Below are 24,014 nucleotides of genomic sequence, written 5' to 3'. Positions count from 1 at the left end.
AGAAAAACAAAAAAACCCCTATTGATCACTTTTGGAGGATGCTGAAAAACCAATTTATTATTCTGTAAACTGCAAAACAAAGGGAAAGAATAAAATATATTTCCTATTTTTCCTGAAGAGCCATATCTCAGTTTAGTAATCAAATATTTAATGAAGGAGAGTCCTTCTTTACAGAAGAATTCCAATGAATAAATTAAGGAGTGATAGAATATCACCATTTTGCAATCCTAATAATGCATAATGGATCTAGACAATGCTCATCAATGGCTGCTAAAATCATTATGTGAAGAGCCAATAGGAAAATCTATAATTTATTTATTAGACTGATAACATTGTAACACATTGATCAATCTTAACAGCAGGAAAAGAGAGACAATCAGACATTATGTATTTCCTGAAGTGATGCAATAGGAAGTACACAGAAGCCTTGCCAAAAGAAAAAAAAGAAAAAAATCAAACAATCTCATCCAACCTCTAGATCTAAATTCAAGTTTGCAGGAAATACAAGAGATAAAGGAACATGACAAATGACAGCATGGAGATGCATGGAGATAAGTTCAGAATACAGTGGACCCTCTGTATCTGCGGGTTCTACATCTGTGTATTCAACCAACTGTGGGTCCAAAAAAAAAAATTCCAGAAAGTTCCAAAAAACAAAATTGAATTTACTGTGCACCAGAAACTATTTACATAGCATTTACAGTATATTTACAACTATTTATATAGCTTTTATATTGTATTAGGTATTATAAGAAATCTAGAGATGATTTAAAGTTTACAGGAGGATATGTGTAGGTTATATACAAATACTATGCCATTTTCTATACTATTTCCAAGATTTTGGATTATCTTTACTATCATTATTCTGAATTCTTTTTCAGGTAGACTGCCTATTTCCTCTTCATTTATTAGGTCTGGTGGGTTTTTACCTTGCTCCTTCATCTGCTGTGTGTTTTTTTGTCTTCTTATTTTGCTTAACTTACTGTGTTTGGGGTCTCCTTTTCACAGGCTGCAGGTTCGTAGTTCCCGTTGTTTTTGGTGTCTGTCCCCAGTGGCTAAGGTTGGTTCAGTGCATTGTGTAGGCTTCCTGGTGGAGGGGACTAGTGCCTGTGTTCTGGTGGATGAGGCTGGATCTTGTCTTTCTGGTGGGCAGGTCCACGTCTGGTGGTATGTTTTGGGGTGTCTGTGGCCTTATTATGATTTTGTATGCCATTTTCTATAAGGGACTAGAGCATTTTGTATTTGGGGGGTCCTGGAACCAATCCACCATGGGCACCTTGGGTCTGTACCCAAATCGCTAAAGACAACTGACCCCATGTCTGTAACAAGTAAGTCAGAGGGAGAACCTATAAGATTAAAAGAGACTTTAAGAGCCATATCAAGCATGTGCTGATTTTGTTTGGATTTAAATTCAAACAAATCAATTATATAAAGACATTATGAGACAGCTGGGAAATCAGAACACTGCGTATTTGATGACTAAATTATTTTTAATTTTTAAGGCATGATAATGGCACTGTTGTTATTGTAAAAGAGTCTTTATTGTGCACAGAAACATACAGAAATAATTATTGATAAAATAACAAAATATATGAGATTTGCTTTGTTATAATCCAGTGGAGGGGGAGAAATAGGCAGGGCAAGAGATGACAAATGTTTGGCTGAGTTGACAATTGAAGCTGGGTGATGGATGGGTTGGTGGTTCTTTATTCTCCTTATATTGTTATATGTTTGAAATTTTTCATAATAAAAGTTAAGAAAAAAGCCTGTCCAATTCAGTCTAATAACAAAAACTCCAAACATATATTCAATTTAATGCTTTTCCTCAACCTAAGCAGAGGTCTGGTACAGGCTTTGAAGCATGTTGCCTTTTCTACTATATCCTAACCCCTCCTCCTTCCCCATACACTAGCCTTGCTTCTGACCCACTCCTTCAGGCTCAGGCTTGGGGCAAGAAGGGAAACAGGCACTGAATTCAATGAGATCACAGTTGTAATCTTGGGTTGATGCCCTCTGAATGTGGTGGATACACAATTGTTGCTGTTTCTTTTGTGGGAAAGTTTTGTCATGTGTGTTGTTGCCATTATTTTCAGAGGGCTCTGACAGCAGTTCTCTTGATATTGGAGATGCCAGTCTGACTCCCAGTGAGCCCAACCTTCAGCTCTTGGGCTTCTGCTGGTCCTCCTCCAGGGTGCCTCCCCTGCAACTCTGTTGGAATCCCTTTGCCCATCTTTGTTATCTTCTTGGGTAAATGTCCCTTGAAAATGAACTGCATGCCACTTATTCCCTCCCATGGCTCTAGAGAAGACTCAGGTATCCATTGATGGTTGTACGTACCATTTGCCCCAAGTGCAGCCTCTTCTCCCTCTGACACCAAACAAGGAGCTCTTCCACAAGATTTAACCTTTGCCTTTCTCCAAATGGGGTTTATGAGGACAACAGTCCTCATAAACTCTATGAGACTTAGGTCAAGCTAGTGAGTAGTCCTTTAAAGTTCCTGTCACTTGGCTTCTGGTGGATGCAAACACCTGCCCCCTTTCCCCCTGAGTGGGTTGTGAGAGGAAATGCACAGTGCACCAAAAACTCTCTCTTGGTTTTTCAAGCTTTTGTTTTCTAAAAGCTGGAGGTGGGCAAAGACTATTACTGGCAGAACTTGTTTTGCTTCCTATTGTGTCAAGCACAGATGACAAGGTATTCTACTTTAGGATAGAAAGTCACTTGATTCCTTTAATTGTATTATTTTAGGTCTTTGAGGCCTCAACTGAAACTGAGTTGGAAAAGTTTGTTTAACATCCTCTAACAAAGAAAAAACCAATTCAGCCTGGCACTACTGGATCCAGCTACTTAATCAATGACATCGGAAATTTTGATTTTCATTTCTTAGTTTTGTGTCAGCTTCACGCTTAGGAAGGCTTTCCTCTGTGGCAGCAAAAGGCTGACATTTTGCCAGTGGAACTGGATTCTTTTTCCTAATAGTTCCAGCAAAAGTCTCAGAACTGTGAATCATTGCCCTGGCTTGGGTGAGTTGCTAATAGGTAGCTCAGTCATTACAGCCAACGCGATAGAATATTCTGTTGTCTATTTCTAGGTCTGCACCCTTTCCTGGATTTGGGGATGGGATACAGTCGGCCCTATCCAGCCACATGGGCTGAGAGTAGAGAGAGGTTTTCCTCTAAAGGAACACCAAGAGTGTTGCCACTAAAGTGGAATGGATGTCAGCTCATCAGTAAATCATCTCACCTTTACTCTGCCCTGAAGCCCATCTTCTTTTGTTCTAGCATTTGAGGCCCTGCAAGTCCAATCCTCTTCTCTGGTCCAGGGAATAGCCATTTAGACAAGTGGAGATGCTTCTTATGTAACTCCAGAGCACTCCTGTGTCCAGGACGAAGAGATCCTTCAACTGCACCCTTAGGATGTGGCTTCCAAGGCTTTCATTATCCTTGTGGTTCTCATCCAAACTTGATCAGGTTTATATGGATCTGTTTAAGAGTGATACCCAGAATATTTTGGTAATTATATAGCTTCTATGTTCTGAAAAAATTTTTAAAAAAACCTTATTCCTTCTAGAACTATTAATCCTAGAGAAAAAAAAAATGAGCACATAGAGGGATTTGTACTAAATGTTCATTGCAGTGTTTGTAATGGAAACAACCTATATGTGCATCAGTGAGAAACTGATTAATCTATGCTGCATCCATTCAGTGGAATACTGAGATAACAAAAATGAATGAAGAATTTCTATAATGTATCACTCTAAAAAAGTACAAGATCTATTGTTAAGATAGAAAAGGTGCAGACAAATATGTATGGCATAATCCCATTTTTACATAAAAGTATTTTGTGTTTGTATTAATATGTATGTATATGTGCAGGGCAATGTCAGAAAGTTTCTATATCAAACTTCCAGCAAGGAACTGGAAAGGTAGAGAGATGTTTTGCTTTTTAATTTATGTAATTAAAAAAGACCATATTGTGGGGGAATTTTTTACTTTCCAATTTAAAATAAAAGTATGTCCTTTGTCAGAAATAATTGGTTTGATTAGTAGAAGATAGTGATAACTGAGGTGGTCAGTTAGACCTTAGAGCTTAGACCTAATTTTTGAAATATATTTATATATGTATATGTATATATATATATATATATATATATATATACACACACACACACACATATATACATGTATATGTATTTCTGGTTACAGAAGTGAAATATATTCTTGCTGGAAAGAGCCAACCATCAAGCAGACAAAAATAATAATCACTTTTAGTCTCACCCCTCAGAGATAATCAATGTTAACATTTATTTTACTTTCTTCCAATATTTTTTCAGAGTTAAATTTAATATTTATTCATTGCAATATAATTGCAATAATCATCTTATCCCAGCTCCTGGATCATTTACCATCTCCCACCTCTACAGTTTCTAATCTTTATTTTTATCTTAAATGTTAACTATTTTATTATTTGTATGTGTATTTAATTGTAAGCTTCTTCAGTATAACATCAAAGAAATAAATATTTAGACCGAGATGGGATGTCTCATGGTTTATAAACGTAGCAAAATTGGAAGCCAAGAGAGGGAAATTGTCATAAGACCGTGAAAAAGAGTGCAGAATTTTGGCTCTGAGTGGGGCTAAACATGTCTGAGGACAGAAACAAGAAGGGAGCAGAAAGCGAGTAGGTGGGGAAGAGAGGTGACACTTGTTGGACCATAATGTTGAGAAATAAAATTCTTTAGATCTCCTGTCTGGCTTCTTTCATCTATACCAGCTCATTTTCTTTTGAAACCTAAGGCAGAGGCAAACTGATTTGCATAATGGCCCTTAGGGAAAGAGTCTAGGTGACTGTGGTCTTTTTCTGACAACCAGAGGTAAGGCAGAAATCAGGTTGGCTTCCTGAAGTCCTAGGTGCCCAAGGCTCACCATAGCTCATCCCACGCCACCTCGGTTTAACAGTGTTGACGTATAAGGACTGTGGATTGTATTTTAGGCCAGGGGATTTACCCAGCAGATATATGCTGTGTACAGTATGGAAATCTCCCCACCCTCACATCCTGCCTAGCTCACTAGGCCCTCTCAGGTGGCATGCTCTTTGAAAAGGCTATATATAGCTGTCTGCTTGCCTTGCTTTACAAAGTGATAGGTGGGGAACAAAAGTTATTGACTTGAAACCTCTTCCCATGATAAACAGGTGGACTTCAGCCATCTATAATCTTCCATGTCTACCTATACTCAGTACATCATACACAGTATTTTGTGTTTTCACACTTCACATCTCTTTAATCTTAGGCCAATTAAAAATGTACAGGAAACTCTCCTTAGAATTGTGGTTCTGGCAGTTTCTCTTCTCACAAAACATTGTTGGTTTTAAATATTGAGATAAGTGTTATCAGGTCCATTCATTCAACTCATTCACTATTACTCTATCATGTATTTAATTGTCCTCCTGTATTGTTCTCTGTCTCTTCAGTGTGTTCTCCTGAATTGTAAATTTTCCGAAATTAGGGTGGTGGTTTATACAGGCTTCACTATAGTCCTTGTTAAGAAGAATTACCAAAAACTTGTAAATAGAAAAAATTACAAAGCAGGTAACATGTACTTTCTTTTTTTTTTATTTTTATAAACTTATTTATTTATTTTTGGCTGTGTTGAGTCTTCGTTGCTGCTCACGGGCTTTCTCTAGTTGCGGCGAGCTGGGGCTACTCTTCGTAGCAGTGTGCGGGCTTCTCATTGTGGTGGCTTCTCTTGCTGCGGAGCATGGGGTCTAGGCACGTGGGCTTCAGTAGTTGTGGCACGCAGGCTCAGTAGTTACAGCTCGTGGGCTCTAGACCACAGGCTCAGTAGTTGTGGCGCACGGGCTTAGTTGCTCTGCGGCACGTGGGATCTTCCCGGACCAGGGCTCAAACCTGTGTCCCCTGCATTGGCAGGCAGATTCTTAACCATTGTGCCACCAGGGAAGTCCAACATGTACTTTCAATGTCATATTAAAGCATTATTTAAATACCTGCCCGAGGATTATGTGATTATCTAAGAGGAGGAAGTAAGACAATGGAATTGGATTAATAAATCAAGACTGAAGTATTACTGTCTATTATTTTTAATAGCTTTATTGAGATACATTTTACATATCAAAACATTCATCCATTGGAAGTGTACAGTTCAGTGCTTTTTCATATACTCACAGTTGTGAAACTATCACAATGTAACTTTGGAACATTTTCAGCACCCCAAGAAGACTATCTGTTATTGATTAAAGTCTCAGACTCTGTGAAGTTCTCTAATAACTTACAGATTTTCATTCAGAAGAGATGCAAATGATTTCTGTTTAGTAAAAAAGATAGCCCCAAAGCTTATGATTTTATTGCCCTGTAGACATTTAACCAGTTTTGTATCTAACCTGGCAGTGTTAGTCCAATATTCTTTCTCCAATGCCAATGCCTATACCTCTAATTCTCCTTTGAACCAGCTTTACCATCATGCTGATTCCCTCATTGATGAGTTAATGAAATCTCTGACATGTTTTCATTGTATATTTGTGTGAGAGTCATGTTTTAAAGTTTTTGGAACTTATATTTGACAACCTGAATGCTCTTAGCTCAACGGTGGGCACATAGCTGGCAATCAATAAATATGTCTTGACTTATTGATCTCCATTTTTTTGATAGGGGATGCGTCAGACTTTTAAACTTTGGAAAGAGAGAATAAATTTTCAGAAGGTCTTTAAGAAAAGTCAGAAAATGAATTTTGAATGATATTTTGTATTTGGGTTCTCAAATTCTAAAATTTAAAGTATTATTTACTTTTGTGCAAGTAGTATATGCAATAGAATAAAATCTGAAACGTATAAAAGAGAATGCCCTGGGAAGCTAAGTCTCCATCCCACCATTTCCTTCGGCCAGTAAGTTTGCTCCTGGTACTAGTTTCCTGTGCATCTTTTCACTTACACATACAAACACACACACACACACACAAACACACATTTTAAAATTTTTTATTAAAAAATATATGGCATGCCATATATGCTCTTTGCAACTTGCTTTTTTATCTTATTGATATTTATTGAAAATTGTTCAACATCAGTATACATAAAACATGTCTGGTGGCTGATCACTTTTCACTACTTCCACTGCTTCCACACACATCTTCATCTCTTGCAGGAGCTACCCAGTCTCCGTTTCCGTCCCTATTACCCCTCTATGATCTCTTTGCAACATGGTGGCCAGAATGATTCTCCATATATGTAGGTCAGATCATCTCCCATTTAGAGCAGAGCTAAACACCTCACAATGTCCTACAAGGTCCTTCACACATGATATGCTTCTCTACCGTCACCACAGTTGCTTCTTGGCCTCATCTCCAACCTCTCTCCCTCACTCCACTCTTGTCACTGTGGCCCCCTTGGTGTTCCTCTAACATACCAGGCACACTCCCACCTCAGGATCTTGGCCCTTGCTATTCCCTCTGACAAGAGGCTACTCGCCAGACATCCGCATGGCTTCCTCCCTGACCTCCTTGAGGTTTTTGCTTAAAAGTCGCTTCTCACTGAGCCTTCCTTGACCACCACCTACAGCTCCTTCTCCCATGCACACACTCCCATCCCATTTGCCTACTTTATCTTGCTCCACAGCATCGGACATACCATATATTTTACTCATTTATTATCTACATATAAGCTCCATGAAAGTGAGGATATTTATTTTGTCCACTGCTGCATTCCTAGCACCTAGAACAGGGCCTGGCACAAAGTAGGTACCTAATAATATTAATTAAAAGAATTGATGAATTTATGCTGCATAGTACTTATATATTTGTGTTCTACTTGTGTGACCCAGTGTAGTATAGTTTAACCATTGCCATATTTGGGGACTTATATATGCTTTTGGTACCTTTTGACCTTGATAAAGTTGCCTAACTTCCCTGAGCCTTGATTTTCTCCCCTATAAAATAGGAATAATGGTTGTACCTACGTTTTATAGCGCTGTTTGGGAATTACATTTTTAAAAGAATGTAAAGTGTTTAGCACTATGCCTGACTTATAGTAAGTTCTTTATAATATAATTATTATTTCTCTCATTAATCATTCATCAGAAATGGACTTACGAGAAGAGATGATTGAGAATATAAAAACTTCTTGTTTTAAAACCCAATAGTGTTAACTTTTAGTGATTATCTCCTTACAATAGAATATAAGCCACTTTGTTCTTTTTTTGGAGAAATCATTTAACATCTTCAGAAAAAAAATTTTAGCTCTTCAGAAGTAGGGACCTTTATCTCTGCATTTTCCGTTTTCTAGCTGGTCCTGAAAATAGTGCCTGCTCAATAAAATTTGTTGAATAAACAAGTGGAAGAATGAATCTCAGTGGGCATAAGCAAGTTCATATTTACTGAAAAGCTGCAATTTGCCAGGTACTGCAGTAGGCACTAGGGATATAAAAAAGAACATTTGGGGGATAAAGTTTATTTCAATACCTTCACATAGTAATCATTGAGTTTGGGGGATGTATTTTTACCTCAAAAGTAGTCTTCTAACTGGGGGAGGGGGAATTTGGATTCATCACCTTGTGCAAAGTACAAAAACTCCAGAAAGGCATCTTTGCCATAATTTCTCAGAAGAGCTTTTCAAAGAAACAGAACATCAATGGTTTATCAGGTAGACATCAAGAGTGAAGAATCAGGCAGACCAATATGGGAAATCCTATGGTGATTCAAGACTTTAGTGATTTCCTGGGGTCCCCACGTATATTGCTAACCATGAATGATTTTATATTTGGTGCAGAATGAGAGTACGATGGTGAGCCATGCAGCTTGAGACAGAGAAAAAGCCTGACCTGAAGTGCAAGACTGGGGATAGAATCCATCCAGCTCTACGTTCTGCCCCTGAGCAAGATAATCCTGAGCCTCAGTTCCTCGCCATAAAATTATGGTTTTAAAAACTAGCCTCCTTTACAAGAATATACAATGGGAAAAAGACAGTCTCTTCAGCAAGTGGTGTTGGGAAAGTTGGACAGCCGCATGTAAATCAGTGAAGTTAGAACACACCCTCTCACCATACACAAAAATGAACACAAAATGGCTGAAAGACTTAAATATAAGACATGACACCATAAAACTCCTAGAAGAGAACATAGGCAAAACATTCTCCGACATAAATCATACCAATGTTTTCTTAGGTCAGTCTCCCAAGGCAATAGAAATAAAAGCAAAAATAAACAAATGGGACCTGATCAAACTTATAAGCTTTTGCATGGCAAAGAAAACCATAAACAAAACAAAAAGACAACCTGTGGAATAGGAGAACATATTTTCAAATGATACAACTGACAAGAGCTTAATTTCCAAAATATACAAATGGCTCATACAACTCAACAATAGAAAACAACCCAATCAAAAGATGGACATAAGAACTAAATAGACATTACTCCAAAGAAGACATACAGATGGCCAATAGGCATGTGAAAAGATGCTCAACATCGCTAATTATTAGAGAAATATAAATCAAAACTACAATGAGGTACCACCTCACACCAGTCAGAATGACCATCATTAAAAAGTTTACAAATAACAAATGCTGGAGAGGGTATGGAGAAAAGAGAACCCTCCTACACTGTTGGAAATTAAATCGGTACAGCCACTGTGGAAAACAGTGTGGAGGTTCCTCAAAAAACTCAAAATAGAATTACCATATGATCCAGCAATCCCACTCCTGGGCATACATCTGAACAAAACTATAATTCAAAAAGATACATGCACCCCTATGTCATAGCAGCACTATTCGCAATAGCTAAGACATGGAAACAACCTAAATGTCCATCAACAGATGAATGGATATAGATAGAAGATGTGGTACATATATAAAATGGAATACTACTCAGCCATAAAAAGAATGGAATAATGCCATTTGCAGCAACATGGATGGACCTAGAGATTATCATACTAAGTGAAGTACATCAGAAAGAGAAAGACAAATACCGTACAATATCACATTTGTGGAATCTAAAATATGACACAAATGAACTTATCTACGAAACAGAAAGAGACTCACAGACATAGAGAACAGACTTGTGGTTGCCAAGGGGGTGGTAGGGGAGGGATGGATTGGGAGTTTGGGGTTAGCAGATGCAAATTATTATATATAGGATGGATAAACCACAATGTCCTACCATATAACACAGGGAGCTATATTCAATATCCGGTGATAAACCATAATGGAAGAGAATATGAAAAAGAATATATATATACATAAAACTGAATCAGAAATTAACAGCAGAAATTAACACAACAGAAATTAACACAACACTGTAAATCAACTATACTTCAATAAAAAAGAAGAAGGAAAAGAAAAAAAAATAGAAGCCAAGGTTGGGTTACCTTTGTGGGGAGGGAGCATGCAGAAGAGAGGCTGGCAGGGTTCTATTTCTTGCTCTGGGTGGCAGCTACAAGGGTGTTCACTTTCTTGTTACTCATTAAGCTATATATTTATGGTTTGAATGTGTGTTATATTTCATAATAAAAACAGTTTCTAAAACTGTAAAAAATATATATATAAAATATAAATATAAATAAAAGTCAGCCTCCTTGAAATGAGAAAATGGGTGAGAAAATTCTCTATACCCTGGAAATGACAGTACCAATGGGACTCTGACAGGTAGCGCTCTTTCTAAGTTCCTGCCAGCACTGTGCTATATACGCTGGGGGGCACAGAGAACAACGATCCCAATAGGATGCCTGCCTTTAGCAAGTACACAGTCCACTTCCGGGATTTTATCCCCAGCATCATTCAGCAGAAGCACGAAGATGATCCCTGCAGGGAGATTTGTAACAACAAGACTGGAAACCACCCAGATATTTACAAAAGCAGGATGGTTTTCTCAACATTTTGATTTAGAAAGACTATCCAGCCTGCCCACACCTATACCCTGGCAGGGTCAGCCTGTTCCCTGTGGACATGGTGGTTGGTTTAGGGGGAGGCTGGTGAGCCTCCCCCGAGGGGGTGGGGGCTTGGAGGCTCAACAAAGGGGTCTGTGATGGTGATGGGTCACAAAGGACTGTGCAGGATAAATGCGGTCGGGCCAAGAGACTTAGGCAGAGCCCTGCAGGGAGGTGGCCAGTTGCCTTCGTTCCCTCTGTCTCCGAGACTCGATTTGTGGCTGGTGGTGCTGTCTTGAACGAAGAGAGCCATGAGCAGTGAGCGTTTGTTACCTCATTACACGGCCAACAGCTCCCGTTCAGTGGGCGTGTTCAGTACCTCCATGGGGGACCTGCAACGACAACTGTACAAGGGAGGAGAGTATGACATTTTCAGGTACGCACCCATGTTTGAGAGCGACTTTATCCAGATCAGCAAGAAAGGAGAGGTGATTGACGTACACAACCGCGTCCGGATGGTGACTGTGGGCATCGCATCCACCAGCCCCCTCCTCCCACTACCGGACGTCATGCTGCTGGCCCGACCAACGAAAGTCTGTGAAGAGCATGTCAGATACGCCCAGATCACCAAGGGGAGAGGTCGCAAGCCCGCGAAGACCCTAGAGCTCACCAGGCTGCTTCCCTTGAAGTTTGTCAAGATCTCCATCCACGACCGTGAGAAACAGCATTTGCGCCTGAAGCTTGCCACTGGCCGTACTTTTTATCTGCAGCTATGCCCCTCTTCCGATGCACGAGAAGACCTCTTTTTCTATTGGGAAAAGCTTGTCTATCTCCTGAGACCACCGGTAGAGAGTTGCAGCAGTACCCCGACGGTCCAAACTGGAGATGCAGTGACTATAGAGGATACCAAAACCCTAGTGGTAAGCACCTACAGAGACTCAAGAACACGGGGCAGGGTGCTTTGGGAGAGCAGGGCAAAGCTGGTCCTTCATAGCCTTTGGTGCTCTCTGAGACTCACCTGGGAAATACCTTCCATTGTTGAAAAGGGTCAGGGACGAATGAGCCATAACTATGGGATTCACCACACTGGAGAGGTTCCGAGTGCTTCTCCACATTGTCCCACAAGGCCGAATTTCAGAGAGACCTTAGGTATCATATCAGCTGCACTGGTCTCATCCCCAGGGCTGTAATCCCTTCTATAGCATCCTGATTGTCCGGTCTCTTCTTGAGCACTTACCCCAGCCCCGGTAGTTTCATCAGCTGTGGAACATCATTCACAGTTAGGAAGTCCTTCCTTCATTCTGTCTCCCCGTGACTCCGACACGCTGATTAAAATCAGCCCAACCCGTGTAGTCACCAAAATGTAGAAGGTGTGCATCCCTTGACCCAGGAACCCCACTTCTAGGAATCTGTCCTGCAGAGATAGAAGCACAAGGGTATAAAATTAAAGTGTATATCATGGAGAATTATATCAGTGCTTTCCCTGGCCCTGGGATTGTTCAAGCAAAATGGAGTGGCCGTTTGACAGGGGTGCAGTAGATGGGATCTTGCATCCATTGGGAGCTTAGACTCGGTGATTTCAAAGGTTATTCTAAGTATAAGCCCTTGAGTTGCTCAGCTCCAGGATGAGAGGGGAGCGGCCAGTTCTGATCTCACTTTCTGTCATCTCTATCTTACCTGTTTCTCCTCCCCTGGGCGCAGACCACAGAGCTCCACAGAGAAAGGGATCAGGATGAGGCTGGGCTTCACAAGCTTCGTGACGTATCTGGAGCCACGTCTTGGGCTTATGTTGGGGGAGAGGAAATCCATCATGCCCCCCATGGCTCAACTGCAGCCGTGAAAAGTGCCGGAGGATCGGCGGCAGGGATGACCCCGGGCCTGGCCGTAGCAGGGACAGCATCAGGCCCTGGCGGAGGAGTGGCAGTCGCAGGGGTGGGAGCAGGCCCTGCAGGAGGTGCTGCGAGCTTGGCGGCAACCAAGAGCACAGGCACTAGCCAGGTGCGCATGGCCCTGGCGGGAGCCACCATCAAGGATCCAGGAGAAAGCGGATCCGGCAAGGCCATTGCAGGTGCTGCCACCATATCCTTGGAGGACACGAACCTGGTCTTGACGGGTGCTGCCAGAACATCCTCGACGGGGGCAGATAGTCCAGAGAGCAGCGTGAGCGTAGAGTTTGCAGGTGCAGCAACGACCAGCAAGCCTGCTGCTGGAAGAGCTGAAGGGCAGGTCGCAGCCCCCCTGGTCTCCACCTTGCAGAGCGAAGGCTACATGTCTGAACGGGATGGAAGCCAGAAGGTCTCCCGCCCCAGGGATGAAGCCTGGAAGGAAAAAAAGGAAAGAAGGGAAAAGAAGGACAAGTCTTCATCTAGGAAAAGTTCCCACCACCGCAGGACAGGTGAAAGTCACCACAGGACAGGAGGGGACAAGACCCGGAAATCATCCTCCCACTGGTCCTTATCCGGCCATGGACACTCAAAAGATGACAAAAAAGAAAAAGGGCACAGTGGCACCAGGGGCAGAGGACACAGCTCTCACCGGAGTGGCAGCCACAGCTCTTCTGCCAAGGCGGGGAGGACAGCTCGCAAACTGGGGAAGAGCCTATCCGCCACCAGTTCAGGGACTCTAAGTAAGAAATCCAGTAAGATCCGCTCTTTCTTCAGGAGCTTCAGAGTCATTCCTGGTTCAAAAACAATGGTCACACACGACAGAGAGGTAGACATCGTGGCTAAGACGGTAGAGAAGCACAACATAGAGGCCAAGGTGGAGAAAGCCCCGACTGGCCAGGATCTGGAGATCTGTGGAACTATGACATCAGAGACGACGGAGACCATCATTATTGAAACCAAATCCATTTAAATAGAAGCCAGGGCAGGAAGCTTTCCATGGAGACCCAGCTTCAGGGAAGGATCCCTAGAGAGGCAATTCCTGCTTTCCTTAATAAAGGAAAACCATACAACTCCAAAAGAAATGTTATCTTCTGTTTTCTATGTCCCCTCGCCTGGTAGTGACTTCACAGTGACTTCTGTGATGTGAATTGTGCTTTGGCCTGAGACCCCAGCCTCCAGTCAAGCAGGACCCCTGCCTCCCACCCACGCCCAGCAGAGCTAGCATTAGTGCCCTGCCTTGCCTCAACCCCTTTCTGCCTTTGGTTTCCCCCAGACTGTGGCTGCAAGTCACAGACTACGGGCTGGGAAGCATCACCACCAGCATGTCCGCATGCCCTTCCTTTTCTCCCTGAAGGTCCCTGAACATGGTCATTCAGTCCAGTCCATAGACTAAGTGAAGACAGGACTCATGTCTCCTCTAGGGATAATCAGGGAAGAAAAGAAGGGGTGCCTCAGCATTTGTAGGCAATCAGAATAGCGAAGTTTATCATCTTGATCAGGACTGACAGCCTGAGGGTCAAATATTGCCCACTGCCTTGTTTTATGAATAAATTTTATTGGGCATAGCTACAGTCATTTATTTAAATATTGTCTAAGGCTGCTTTCACATTAAAATGACAGATTTGAGTAGCTGTAGCAGAAACCACATGGCCTGCAAAGTCTAAAATATTTATTTTCTGGCACTTGGCAGAAATGTTTTGCCCACCTGATTCTAATCTTAAAATTCTTCTTCCTCCTGGGTATACACTCTGGATAAACTCTCACAAACGCTTGCCAGGAGACAACTAGGAGAATGTTTGTAGTAAAACTGTAATAGCCAAACCCTGGAAACAGTCCACATGTTCACCAAATAGGAGAAATGATCAATTGTGGCATATGCCTACAGTGCATATGATACAGCAGTGAAGATGAATAGCAGCTGTACAGGTTAGCATGGGGGAGTCTCCCGTAATGTTGAATAAGAAAAGCAAGTCAGAAAAATACATATGATATAGTTCCATTTGTAGAAAAGTTCAAAAACAAGGTCAAACAATATGTGTAGGAGCACATGTTTGCTAAAAGTGTAGAAAAAAACAAGGACATGATAAACACAAAATTCACAATAGTGGATTTCTGTAGGGTAAAAAGAAGGGAGGGATGGTCTGGGAGGAAAAGTTTCAACAGAGTGGGGATTTTTCTATTACGCAAAGGGGTGTGTCCATGTGAATGTATTATTGTTTCCATTTTATTTTAACATCTCTGACATCAGGACGATTTTTATATTGCTGTCAGCCAAGTGGCAGTCACTGCCTTAGAAATATCTTAACCAATTTATTTCACTTATGTTTTCCTTTCAATATATGCACAAGAGATGGATGACAAAGTCTGAAAGATATCTTTCAACAAATATAAGATAAAGAAACTAAGTGACATAAATACTCACTCTCCAGGAACACAAGAAAGGTTTAGATATATTGTTAAGAAATAATAGAATAGGGCTTCCCTGGTGGCGCAGTGGTTGAGAATCTGCCTGCTAATGCAGGAGACACGGGTTCGAGCCCTGGTCTGGGAAGATCCCACATGCCGCGGAGCAACTAGGCCCGTGAGCCACAACTACTGAGCCTGCGCATCTGGAGCCTGTGCTCCGCAATAAGAGAGGCCACGACAGTGAAAGGCCTGCGCACCGCGATGAAGAGTGGCCCCCACTTGCCACAACTAGAGAAAGCCCTCGCACAGAAATGAAGACCCAACACAGCCATAAATAAATAAATTTTAAAAAAAGAAAAAAAAAAAAAAGAAATAATAGAATAATCCAAAATGCTCTGTACTAATGAACTATGTAAATTATGTATGCATGTGGAAAGCGATTCTAAAAATTAAAAAATCATAAATGAGATTATGAAATCTCATTTCATAATGAGATTATGCATTTTTAAATGTCCATTATAAAAAAGTCTTTCCAATTTAAAAAAAGTTGTAAACAAATTTCATGAGTCCATGAAAATCATTAAATTGTTAACAACAGATGATAACAGTTGGATTAGAGTAACAGTTGATAACAGTTAACAACAGTTGGATTTGAGAAGAATGACTCTGAGAACCATGTGTGTTTGTATGAGCCGGGGAGTCATCTGCTAACCTTGCAATTCTTTGCTCATTCTCTTCTGTGACAACAGGGTCTACTAGGACGGAAGTTGGGTTTCCAGTAAAACTTAGGGACTTTCTCTGCAGAGCAAATGTAAGTGGTAGAGGTGGAGGAGGTGAGAAATAAGATACGGATTCTGGGAGGAGTGGTAGCTTGGGAGGATGAGAGGAAGCCCTTCTCAGTTGCTCTGGTGGGTGGCTGGAAAATCCCATGTTGTGATTTCCGATACACAAAGACCAATAGATTGTGGAGATCAATGTGTCCTTGGAGTTAACTCTTGAAGCAGTGGGTCTCAGTAAGAGGAGAGAAAGAGCCATGTTCTCTAAGACCTGAGAGGGATTTTGGGGAAGACTTCTGGAAATGTGAGGAGTTATGGGGTAGAGGAGAGAGATAAAGGGGAACTCTTTCCAAAGCCTTTGACTCAGAGCCCCAAATTTTCACTATGCCAGAGGCTGAATCAGCCTAGTTAAAACAGCTTAATCTCACGACTCTGTACCCTTGGCTTTACCTTTTGTCTTTCTTATCCTGTATTATGCATTCTTACTCCCTCACCCCAAAGGACTTCTTTAATGTGAACCTAGTTAGTCCACTATGTGGGGCGTTAGCTGAGCAGACCCACAGTTTACACAATTTACCCCCACTGAAATAAAGTGGAGGTGGGGACTTGCCCACCGCAACGTGCCCTGCCTGGCACTTTCTCTGGATTTCCTTTTCTATCTTGACAGTTCATCAAGAGATGCATGCACAGATACCTACGTATTTCAAAGCGACAGACATCTTCCTCCGGAGAGAGACATCAGTTTGGGTATCAAGTCAGCATACCCTATCAGATAAAGGCCAATATTTTTGACAGCAATATTCATCACCATGGTAGCAATTCTGCAGGTGCAAGTGCAATTAGACAATGGATGGTTGATTACAAACTAACCAATGTCCCAAACTTCAAGTCTGGCAACACACACACATACTAGAAAGGGGTTTTTTCCCTCCAGCAAAATAAGGTCATTCACAGGATTGCTGTGATCGACTGGAGTCTTTCAGACAGAAGAAAGATGTGCTATGGTGGGAAGAAGCAAGTTGCCTCAAAATATTGAAGGCAATGTCATGGCTGGCAGAGCAAGCGTGATATGATGCAGGGAACACGGCAGGGGCCAGGCCATGCAAGGCTTTGAGGTCCATTTAAAGGATTTTGATTTCTGACCTTGGAGTGATGCAAAGCCACGATGTGTTTTCAATAGGGGAGTGGCCTGATCAAATGTGCACTTTGTGGAGGGTACTGTGGTTTCTGTGAAAAGAAGTATTTGGCTAGGGGGTTGTTAATATGTGACTTTATGTTACTTCCTATCTTTGGCCACAGGATCTATGTAATGAGGAGATTGGAGGGTATGTTTTGAAAGACACCGTTCCATTTGAAATATCCACGTGGGGCGGACATTTCTTCAACGAACGACTTGTGGCCCCAGCTGCTGGGGGTGCTTCCCACAGAAAGCCTTCAGCTGGCAGTGAGTTTGGAAATTGCCTGGGTTCCTCACCCGAGGTGCACGGCAAGAACTGATTGATGTAGGGTGTGAAGGTCAGGCCATCGTAGCCCAACACAGAGCCTCTCTGAAGGGTCACTCCAATTCAAGAGCTCAGCTTCTCCCTCTGTGCACTCCTGCTTCTGCCCCTTCCCTTGCAGAGGCGATCCTAGGGGTACTCCTTAATAAAAACCCTCCTCCCAAAACTCTATCTCAAAATCTGCTTATTGGAGAACACAATCTGTGATACCATGATAGTGTAATGTGCTGGTGTCACCTCCTCTGACTCAGGTGTCAGTTGGAGGAGGATAATAAGGAGACAAAGAAAAGCAGATTCAGAAGGAAGATAGCCAAGTTCTGTGCAAGTCACAAAGACTGGCGTCTGCATGGGGTAAAGAAGCCCATAGGAACTTGAACACATGAAATCTTTTTCTGTCCTTTGGAGGCCCCATGTTCTAAGAGAAATTCATTTTGGACCCGAAGCAGGTGGAACCAAGTGGGTAAAGACTTTCTCAGATAACTGAAGAGAAGCAGCATGTGGGCTTGCAATGGGTTGGACCACTGTATCTGCAGCCCCTAGGACGGTAGCTGGCATTTAGTAGATGAGCAATAAAAGTGATGAGTCATCACATTTATTAGAAAATGAATGCATCATTAAGCTCTAAAAACCTGTCTAAGTGTGTATTGTCACCCATGTCTTCAGGAAAATAATTCCAATCTTTGAATGACAGAGTTCCATGGAAGGCCCCCTCCTTTTTAAATGGTGGTATGTGAACTGCTGATCCTGTCTTTATTTAAAGTTGTAATATTTTGTCCATCATGGACTTTTTGCCTTAATTGTTGTTTTTTAAATATTGCATTTATTTATCTTGCTTACTGAGGTTTTCTCCCCCTCCTTAATTTTGCATCTGAGGCAAGTGTCTCACACACCTTACCTTGGTCCCAGCCCTGAAGTGATTCTGAAAGCAAGCAGCTCATATTTGTACACAACTGTCATTCAGGAAACTTGAAATTTTTCTCATTTCTTTTGATTTTGTTCAATACCCATCTTTCCACATGTTTTTTTTTTTTTGGCCACACTGCACAGCTTGCGGGGATGTCAGTTCCCTGACCAAGGAGTTGAACCCGGGCCACGGCAGTGAAAGCCTGGAATTCCAACCACTAGGCCACCAGAGAACTCCCCATCAATACCCATCTTTCAGCAAAAATATATTCAGCACTGGCTATGTGTGAGGCAATGCTAGGAATTGTAAGAGCTGATGCACAGATAAGTTAGGAAGCTAGCTATAGCCACAGAAATAAAGCAGGTGTATAATTACAACTTAAGGCAGAGAAGTGCTCAAGTATAGAAAAGAGGCTATGAGTGGGTATGGAGGTAATTTTTATTTGGGTGAACTTGGAGAAAGCTTTTGAAGAAGGTCACTTTTGAGATGGACTTTAAAAGGGTTGGATACAGCCCAGATCTTTTGGGGAGTGTTTAGAAAATAAATCAAGCAGTCGATAAAATGGATAGATTTTGTGATGATTCAAAAACATGTATGATAGTGGCACAGCTATATAATGTAAATGTAGACTTTAATGACAGTAATAGTGTCGACGAAAATTCAATTAACTATGAAGTTAAGAAGAAAAAAAGGGAATTTTATTTGAGCCAAACTGAGGATTATAACCCGGGGAAGCAGTTTCTCAGAAAGTTCTGAGAACTGTTCCACCTGTTAGAGGTCGAAGGCAGCCATATACATTTTTGAGACAAAGGATCATACATCAAAATGACATACTGATATTTTACATAAAATTCATCAAGGATACATGGTTCAGGTAAACACATACAAAGTGAACAGCAAGTCACCATGACCCCCTGGGAAAGAACAGAGCTGGGAAAGAACACTATTCGTTTAAGAAGTTACATTGCTAGCGTCAGAAGAAAGAAAAAAATTGATGTTTATGGCTGAGCAGGCACCCGCATCTTTGAGGAGCTCTGGTCAGTGTGTAATGCAGATGCATACTGCACATTAGGGAGGGAGAAGCCCTAAACAAACACAGAGAGAAAATTTTATGTTTAATTATTTTTTGTCCTGCCTTAAAAATACATTTTATTTCATCGGGAGGTACAACAAATAAATTAAAAGACCTTACCTGCCTTTTTTTGCAGGATTCTACATCCTTTTAAAGTTCTTCAGCCTGCAAGAGATAACTGACATTGTTTCTCAGTGGGACCTCATATGTGGGGCACGCATCTTTCTGTTATAAAACAAAGTGTAAACTGGGGTTAGTTCCCCAATGCCAGGGTTACTGCTGCCGCTTGCTGCTACAGAAAGGTGTAGCAGGCAAAGCAAACTACGGACATCCTCCTGGCCCATCTGCTGCACACAGGTCTGGGTTGTTGAGATTATTATTAGTGATAAGGTCATTAGTACCCATGAGACAACAGCAACAGTGAAAACAGTGATTAGGAATTAAAACTACACAGCAGACTGCAGAGAACAGTGCATTAGCGATGATTCTCACTCAAAGTGCATTGTTCAAACAATATAGATGAGCTGATAAGTCTTTTTTTTTTTTTTTTTTGATTTTTTTTTCTTTTTTTTTGATAAGTCTTTTGACAGGAATAAGCAGAGGCTGGAGATGAACAATTTAATTTGCTAGCTCCCATTTTTTTTCTGTCTGGGCTTATTAACAAGCAGAGACACAATGTAATTTACTAATAAGAGTTCAGAGATTATTATTTATGAAGCTGTCTACCAATGACAAACATAGTAAGACCAATAAAATCAATAGGGTAAATGTGCTGGAACATTTGGACTTTTGCATGCTAAAAAAAATCTTCTAGAAGAAAACACAGGGGGAAAAATCTTTGTGACCTTGGATAGGACACAGAAAGCATGACCCATAAAAGAAAACAATTTATAACTAGGACTTCATCAAAACGAAAAACCTCTGCTCTTTGAAAGACACTGTTAAGAAAATGAAAAGATTAGCCACAGCTTGCAAGAAAATAAATATAAATAACAAAACACATATCTGATAAGGGACTTTTGTTCTGTGTGTGTGTGTGTGTGTGTGTGTGTGTGCTCTTACAACTCAATAGTAAAAAAAACAAACAAGCCAATTAAAAAATGGGCAAAAACTTTGAACAGAGAGTTCACCAAGAAAAGATATGTATGGCAAATAAGTACAAAAAAGATACTCAACACTAGAGAAATGCAAATTAAAACCACTACATAGCCATTAGAATCGCAAAAAGGAAAATTGCAGAGGAGGGTACAGAGCATCTGCAACTCTTACAGTTTGCTGGTAGAAATGAAAAATGATATAGCCTCTTTAGAAAACTGCTTGACACTTTCTTATGTAGTGAAACATATACGTATTATAAGGACTTGCAATCCCTTTGTAGTAACTCGAAAAAAAAAAATGAAAATCTTATGTCCATAAAAGACATGTATGTGAGTGTTTATAGGACTGGAAATAACCGAAATGTCCATCAACTGGTGAATAAATAAATGAATTATGGTGCATCCATACAATGGAATACTCCTTCAGTGTAAAAAGGAACAAACTATTAACACATACAACAATGCTGATGGACCTCAAAACTTTTATGCTAAAGTGAAAGAAGCCAGACACAAAAGTCTACATACTGCATGATTCCATTTATAGGACATTCTGGAAAAGGCAAAACTACGTAAACAGAAATCAGATCAGTGGTGACCAAGGGGTGAGGGCGGGGATTGAATCCTAAGGGGGCACAAAAGGAATTGCTTGGGGTGAGGCAAATACTCTATATCTTAATTCTGGTGGTGGTGGTTAGATGACAGTATATATTAATCAAAACTCATTGAACTGTTCACTTGAAGTTAATTTTACTCTATGTAAACTATACCTCAGTAAACCTAACCTTAAAAAAATCGACAGGGTGGAGAAAAAGTGTGACTATTTCTGCTTGCCACTTAGGATCAAGTGATAAAAATGATGTTCTCTATAATGTGCCAAGCTCCTAAAACAGGCAAGATGCTAGTTGTCAGGTACTCCTGCCTGTTACTGCCCCCTCATCTCCTCCCACTCTCCCTTTGCTCGTTAGTTGTGGAGCACACAGGCTCCCTTCCTGTCTCTCTAACTCAGGAGGATCATGGCAGCCTCAGACTCTTTGCACTAGCTATCTCCAAGATATTTGCACAGTTGACTCCTTCTCATCACTCATGTCTTAGCTCCAAAGACAGCTCCTAGAAGAGGCTACCTTGATCACCTTCTAGAAATAAGCTACCTGCCAACCCACCCAGCTACCGCATTATTTTGTATTATTTTTCTCCCCACAGCCCTTACCACTATTTGAAATTCTTATTTGCCTGCATGTTGTTGTCTGTGTCTCTCCATTAGAAGGCAAGGCTTTTGTCTGTCATTTTTACCATCTAGAGCAGTCTTCGGCACAGCAGATGCAATAAAGATTTGTTGAATGGATGTAGTCCTTGTTAAACTAGAGAAGACTTTTTTTTTTTTTTTTTTGGCCACGCCATGCAGCAGATGGGATGTAGGATCTTAGTTCCTCAACCAGGGATCGAACCTGTGCCCGCTGCCGTGGAAGCGTGGAGTCTTAACCACTGGACTGCCAGAGAAGTCCCTAGAGGAGGCATCTTTAAGGAATAAACTTCCTATTCAGATTCTGGAAGTAGAGCCACCTAAACAAATGTTTATTACACACCATATTTTCACTAGTCCCTCCCATGATGTGAATTTCATACCATTATTCATTTGTAGTTTATTGTAAAGAACACTAGACTGAGAGTCAAGAGTCCCAAATTCTAGCCTTGATCCTGCCACTAACTAAAACACTGAAAATTTGGGTCCAAAATTCCATTTCTAGAAATTTATATCAAGGAGAAAATTACAAACATATACACGTGCACCAGGAACCAGGATGCTCATCCAATGTATTCACAATAGCAAAGTTGGGAGGAAGATAATTTCACTCAACGGTTTTGGCTAAATATACCCTGGTTTATCCATCAGTGTCACACTGTGAATTCATTTGAAAATGCTGATTATTCAGTATTCATTTTGTTACTTATTCAATAGATGTGCATGGAGTACTTGCCAATTTCAGGTACTGTTCTAGGTGCTGAGGATGTAGCAGTGAATGAAACAAAGGCCCTCTGCTCATGAATCTTGTATTTTAATGGGGAAGAAAGACAATGAAAATAAATCAACTACATAATATGATATCAGATGATAACACGTTCTATGAAGGAAGGATAATGCATAGTAAGGGGATTGGGGACATTCCCCAAGAGAATGACTGGGGCATGCCACTTTATATAGAGTGACCACAGAAGACCTCTCTGACAAGGTCACATTTGACCAGAGACCTGTATGAAGTGAGGAGGTGAGGCATGTGAATATCTGTGGAAAGAGAGTTCCAGGCAAATGCAATGGGTCTAAGGCAGAAGTAGGCTTGAAAATTTCGAGGGAAAGAAATAAATCCTGTAGCCAGAGAAGACTGAGCATGGAAAAAAATGGTAGGAAATATTATTGGAGAAGTAGCCAAGGACTAGATTTTGTAGTGCCTTATATAGGCCATGGTGAGGACATTAGGTTTTATTATAAATGTGATGGAAAACCTTGGAGAGCTTTGAATAGAGTGGTTAGATTTTTTTTTTTTAATTGGGGTATAGTTGCTTTACAGTGTTGTGTTAAGTTTCTGCTGTACAGCGAAGTGAATCAGCTATATGTATACATGTATCACCTTTTTTTTTGGATTTCCTTCCCATTTAGGTCACCACAGAGCATTGAGTAGAGTTCCCTGTGCTATACAGTAGGTTCTCATTAGTTATCTATTTTACACATAGTAGTGTATATATGTTGATCCCAATCTCCCAATTCATCCCACCCCACCTTTCCCTCCATGGTGTCCATACTTTTGTTCTCTACGTCTGTGTCTCTACTTCTGCTTTGCGAATAGGTTCATCTGTACCATTTTTCTAGATTCCACATATATGCGTTATTATACGATATTTGTTCTTCTCTTTCTGACTTACTTCACTCTGTATGACAGTCTCTAGGTCCATCCACGTCTCTACAAATTACCCTGAGTAATACTGCATTCTATATATGTACCACATCTTCTTTATCTATTCATCTGTCAGTGGACATTTAGGTTTCTTCCATGTCCTGGCTATTGTAAATAGTGCTGCAATGAACATTGGGGTGCATGTGTGTTTTTGAATTATGGTTTTCTCAGGGTATATGCCCAGGAGTGGGATTGCTGGGTCATATGGTAGTTCAATTTTTAGTTTTTTAAGGAACCTCCATAGTGTTCTCCATAGTGGCTTAATCAATTTGCCTTCTCACCAACAGTGTAAGAGGGTTCCCTTTTCTCCACACCCTCTCCAGCATATACTGTTTGTAGATTTTTTTGATGATGGCCATTCTGACCAGTGTGAGGTTATACCGCACTGTAGTTTTGATTTTCATTTCTCTAATAATTAGTGATGTTGAGAATCTTTTCAAGTGCTTCTTGGCCATCTGTATGTCTTCTTTGGAGAAATGTCTATTTAGGTCTTCCACCCATTTTTTGATTGGGTTGTTCAGATCTGTCTTATATTTTAAGACAGTGTAGTAAATAGGCTAA

General features: G+C 40.9%; 1 protein-coding gene across 1 annotated transcript; it reads left to right on the top strand.

Annotated features, from left to right (window-relative positions):
* Positions 1 to 11,176: 11,176 nt before the first annotated feature.
* GARIN3 (golgi associated RAB2B interactor family member 3) lies at positions 11,177 to 13,721 on the top strand. Its single transcript, XM_007165521.2, has 2 exons — positions 11,177 to 11,785; positions 12,567 to 13,721. The coding sequence occupies exons 1-2, from the start codon at positions 11,177 to 11,179 to the stop codon at positions 13,719 to 13,721; spliced, it is 1,764 nt and encodes a 587-aa protein (XP_007165583.2).
* The last annotated feature ends 10,293 nt before the right edge of the window (positions 13,722 to 24,014 follow it).

This window comes from Balaenoptera acutorostrata, chromosome 2 (assembly GCF_949987535.1).
Source record: "Balaenoptera acutorostrata chromosome 2, mBalAcu1.1, whole genome shotgun sequence".
In the NCBI taxonomy this organism is placed as follows: domain Eukaryota; kingdom Metazoa; phylum Chordata; class Mammalia; order Artiodactyla; family Balaenopteridae; genus Balaenoptera; species Balaenoptera acutorostrata.
This window is presented reverse-complemented; position numbering and strand designations above follow the sequence as displayed.

Bases quoted from the DNA above. Each gene is read 5' to 3' on its own strand.
- GARIN3 (XM_007165521.2), top strand. From the start codon at position 11,177: ATGAGCAGTGAGCGTTTGTTACCTCATTACACGGCCAACAGCTCCCGT. The intron at 11,786-12,566 runs GTAAGCACCTAC...CCCTGGGCGCAG, and splicing joins AGGATACCAAAACCCTAGTG to ACCACAGAGCTCCACAGAGA.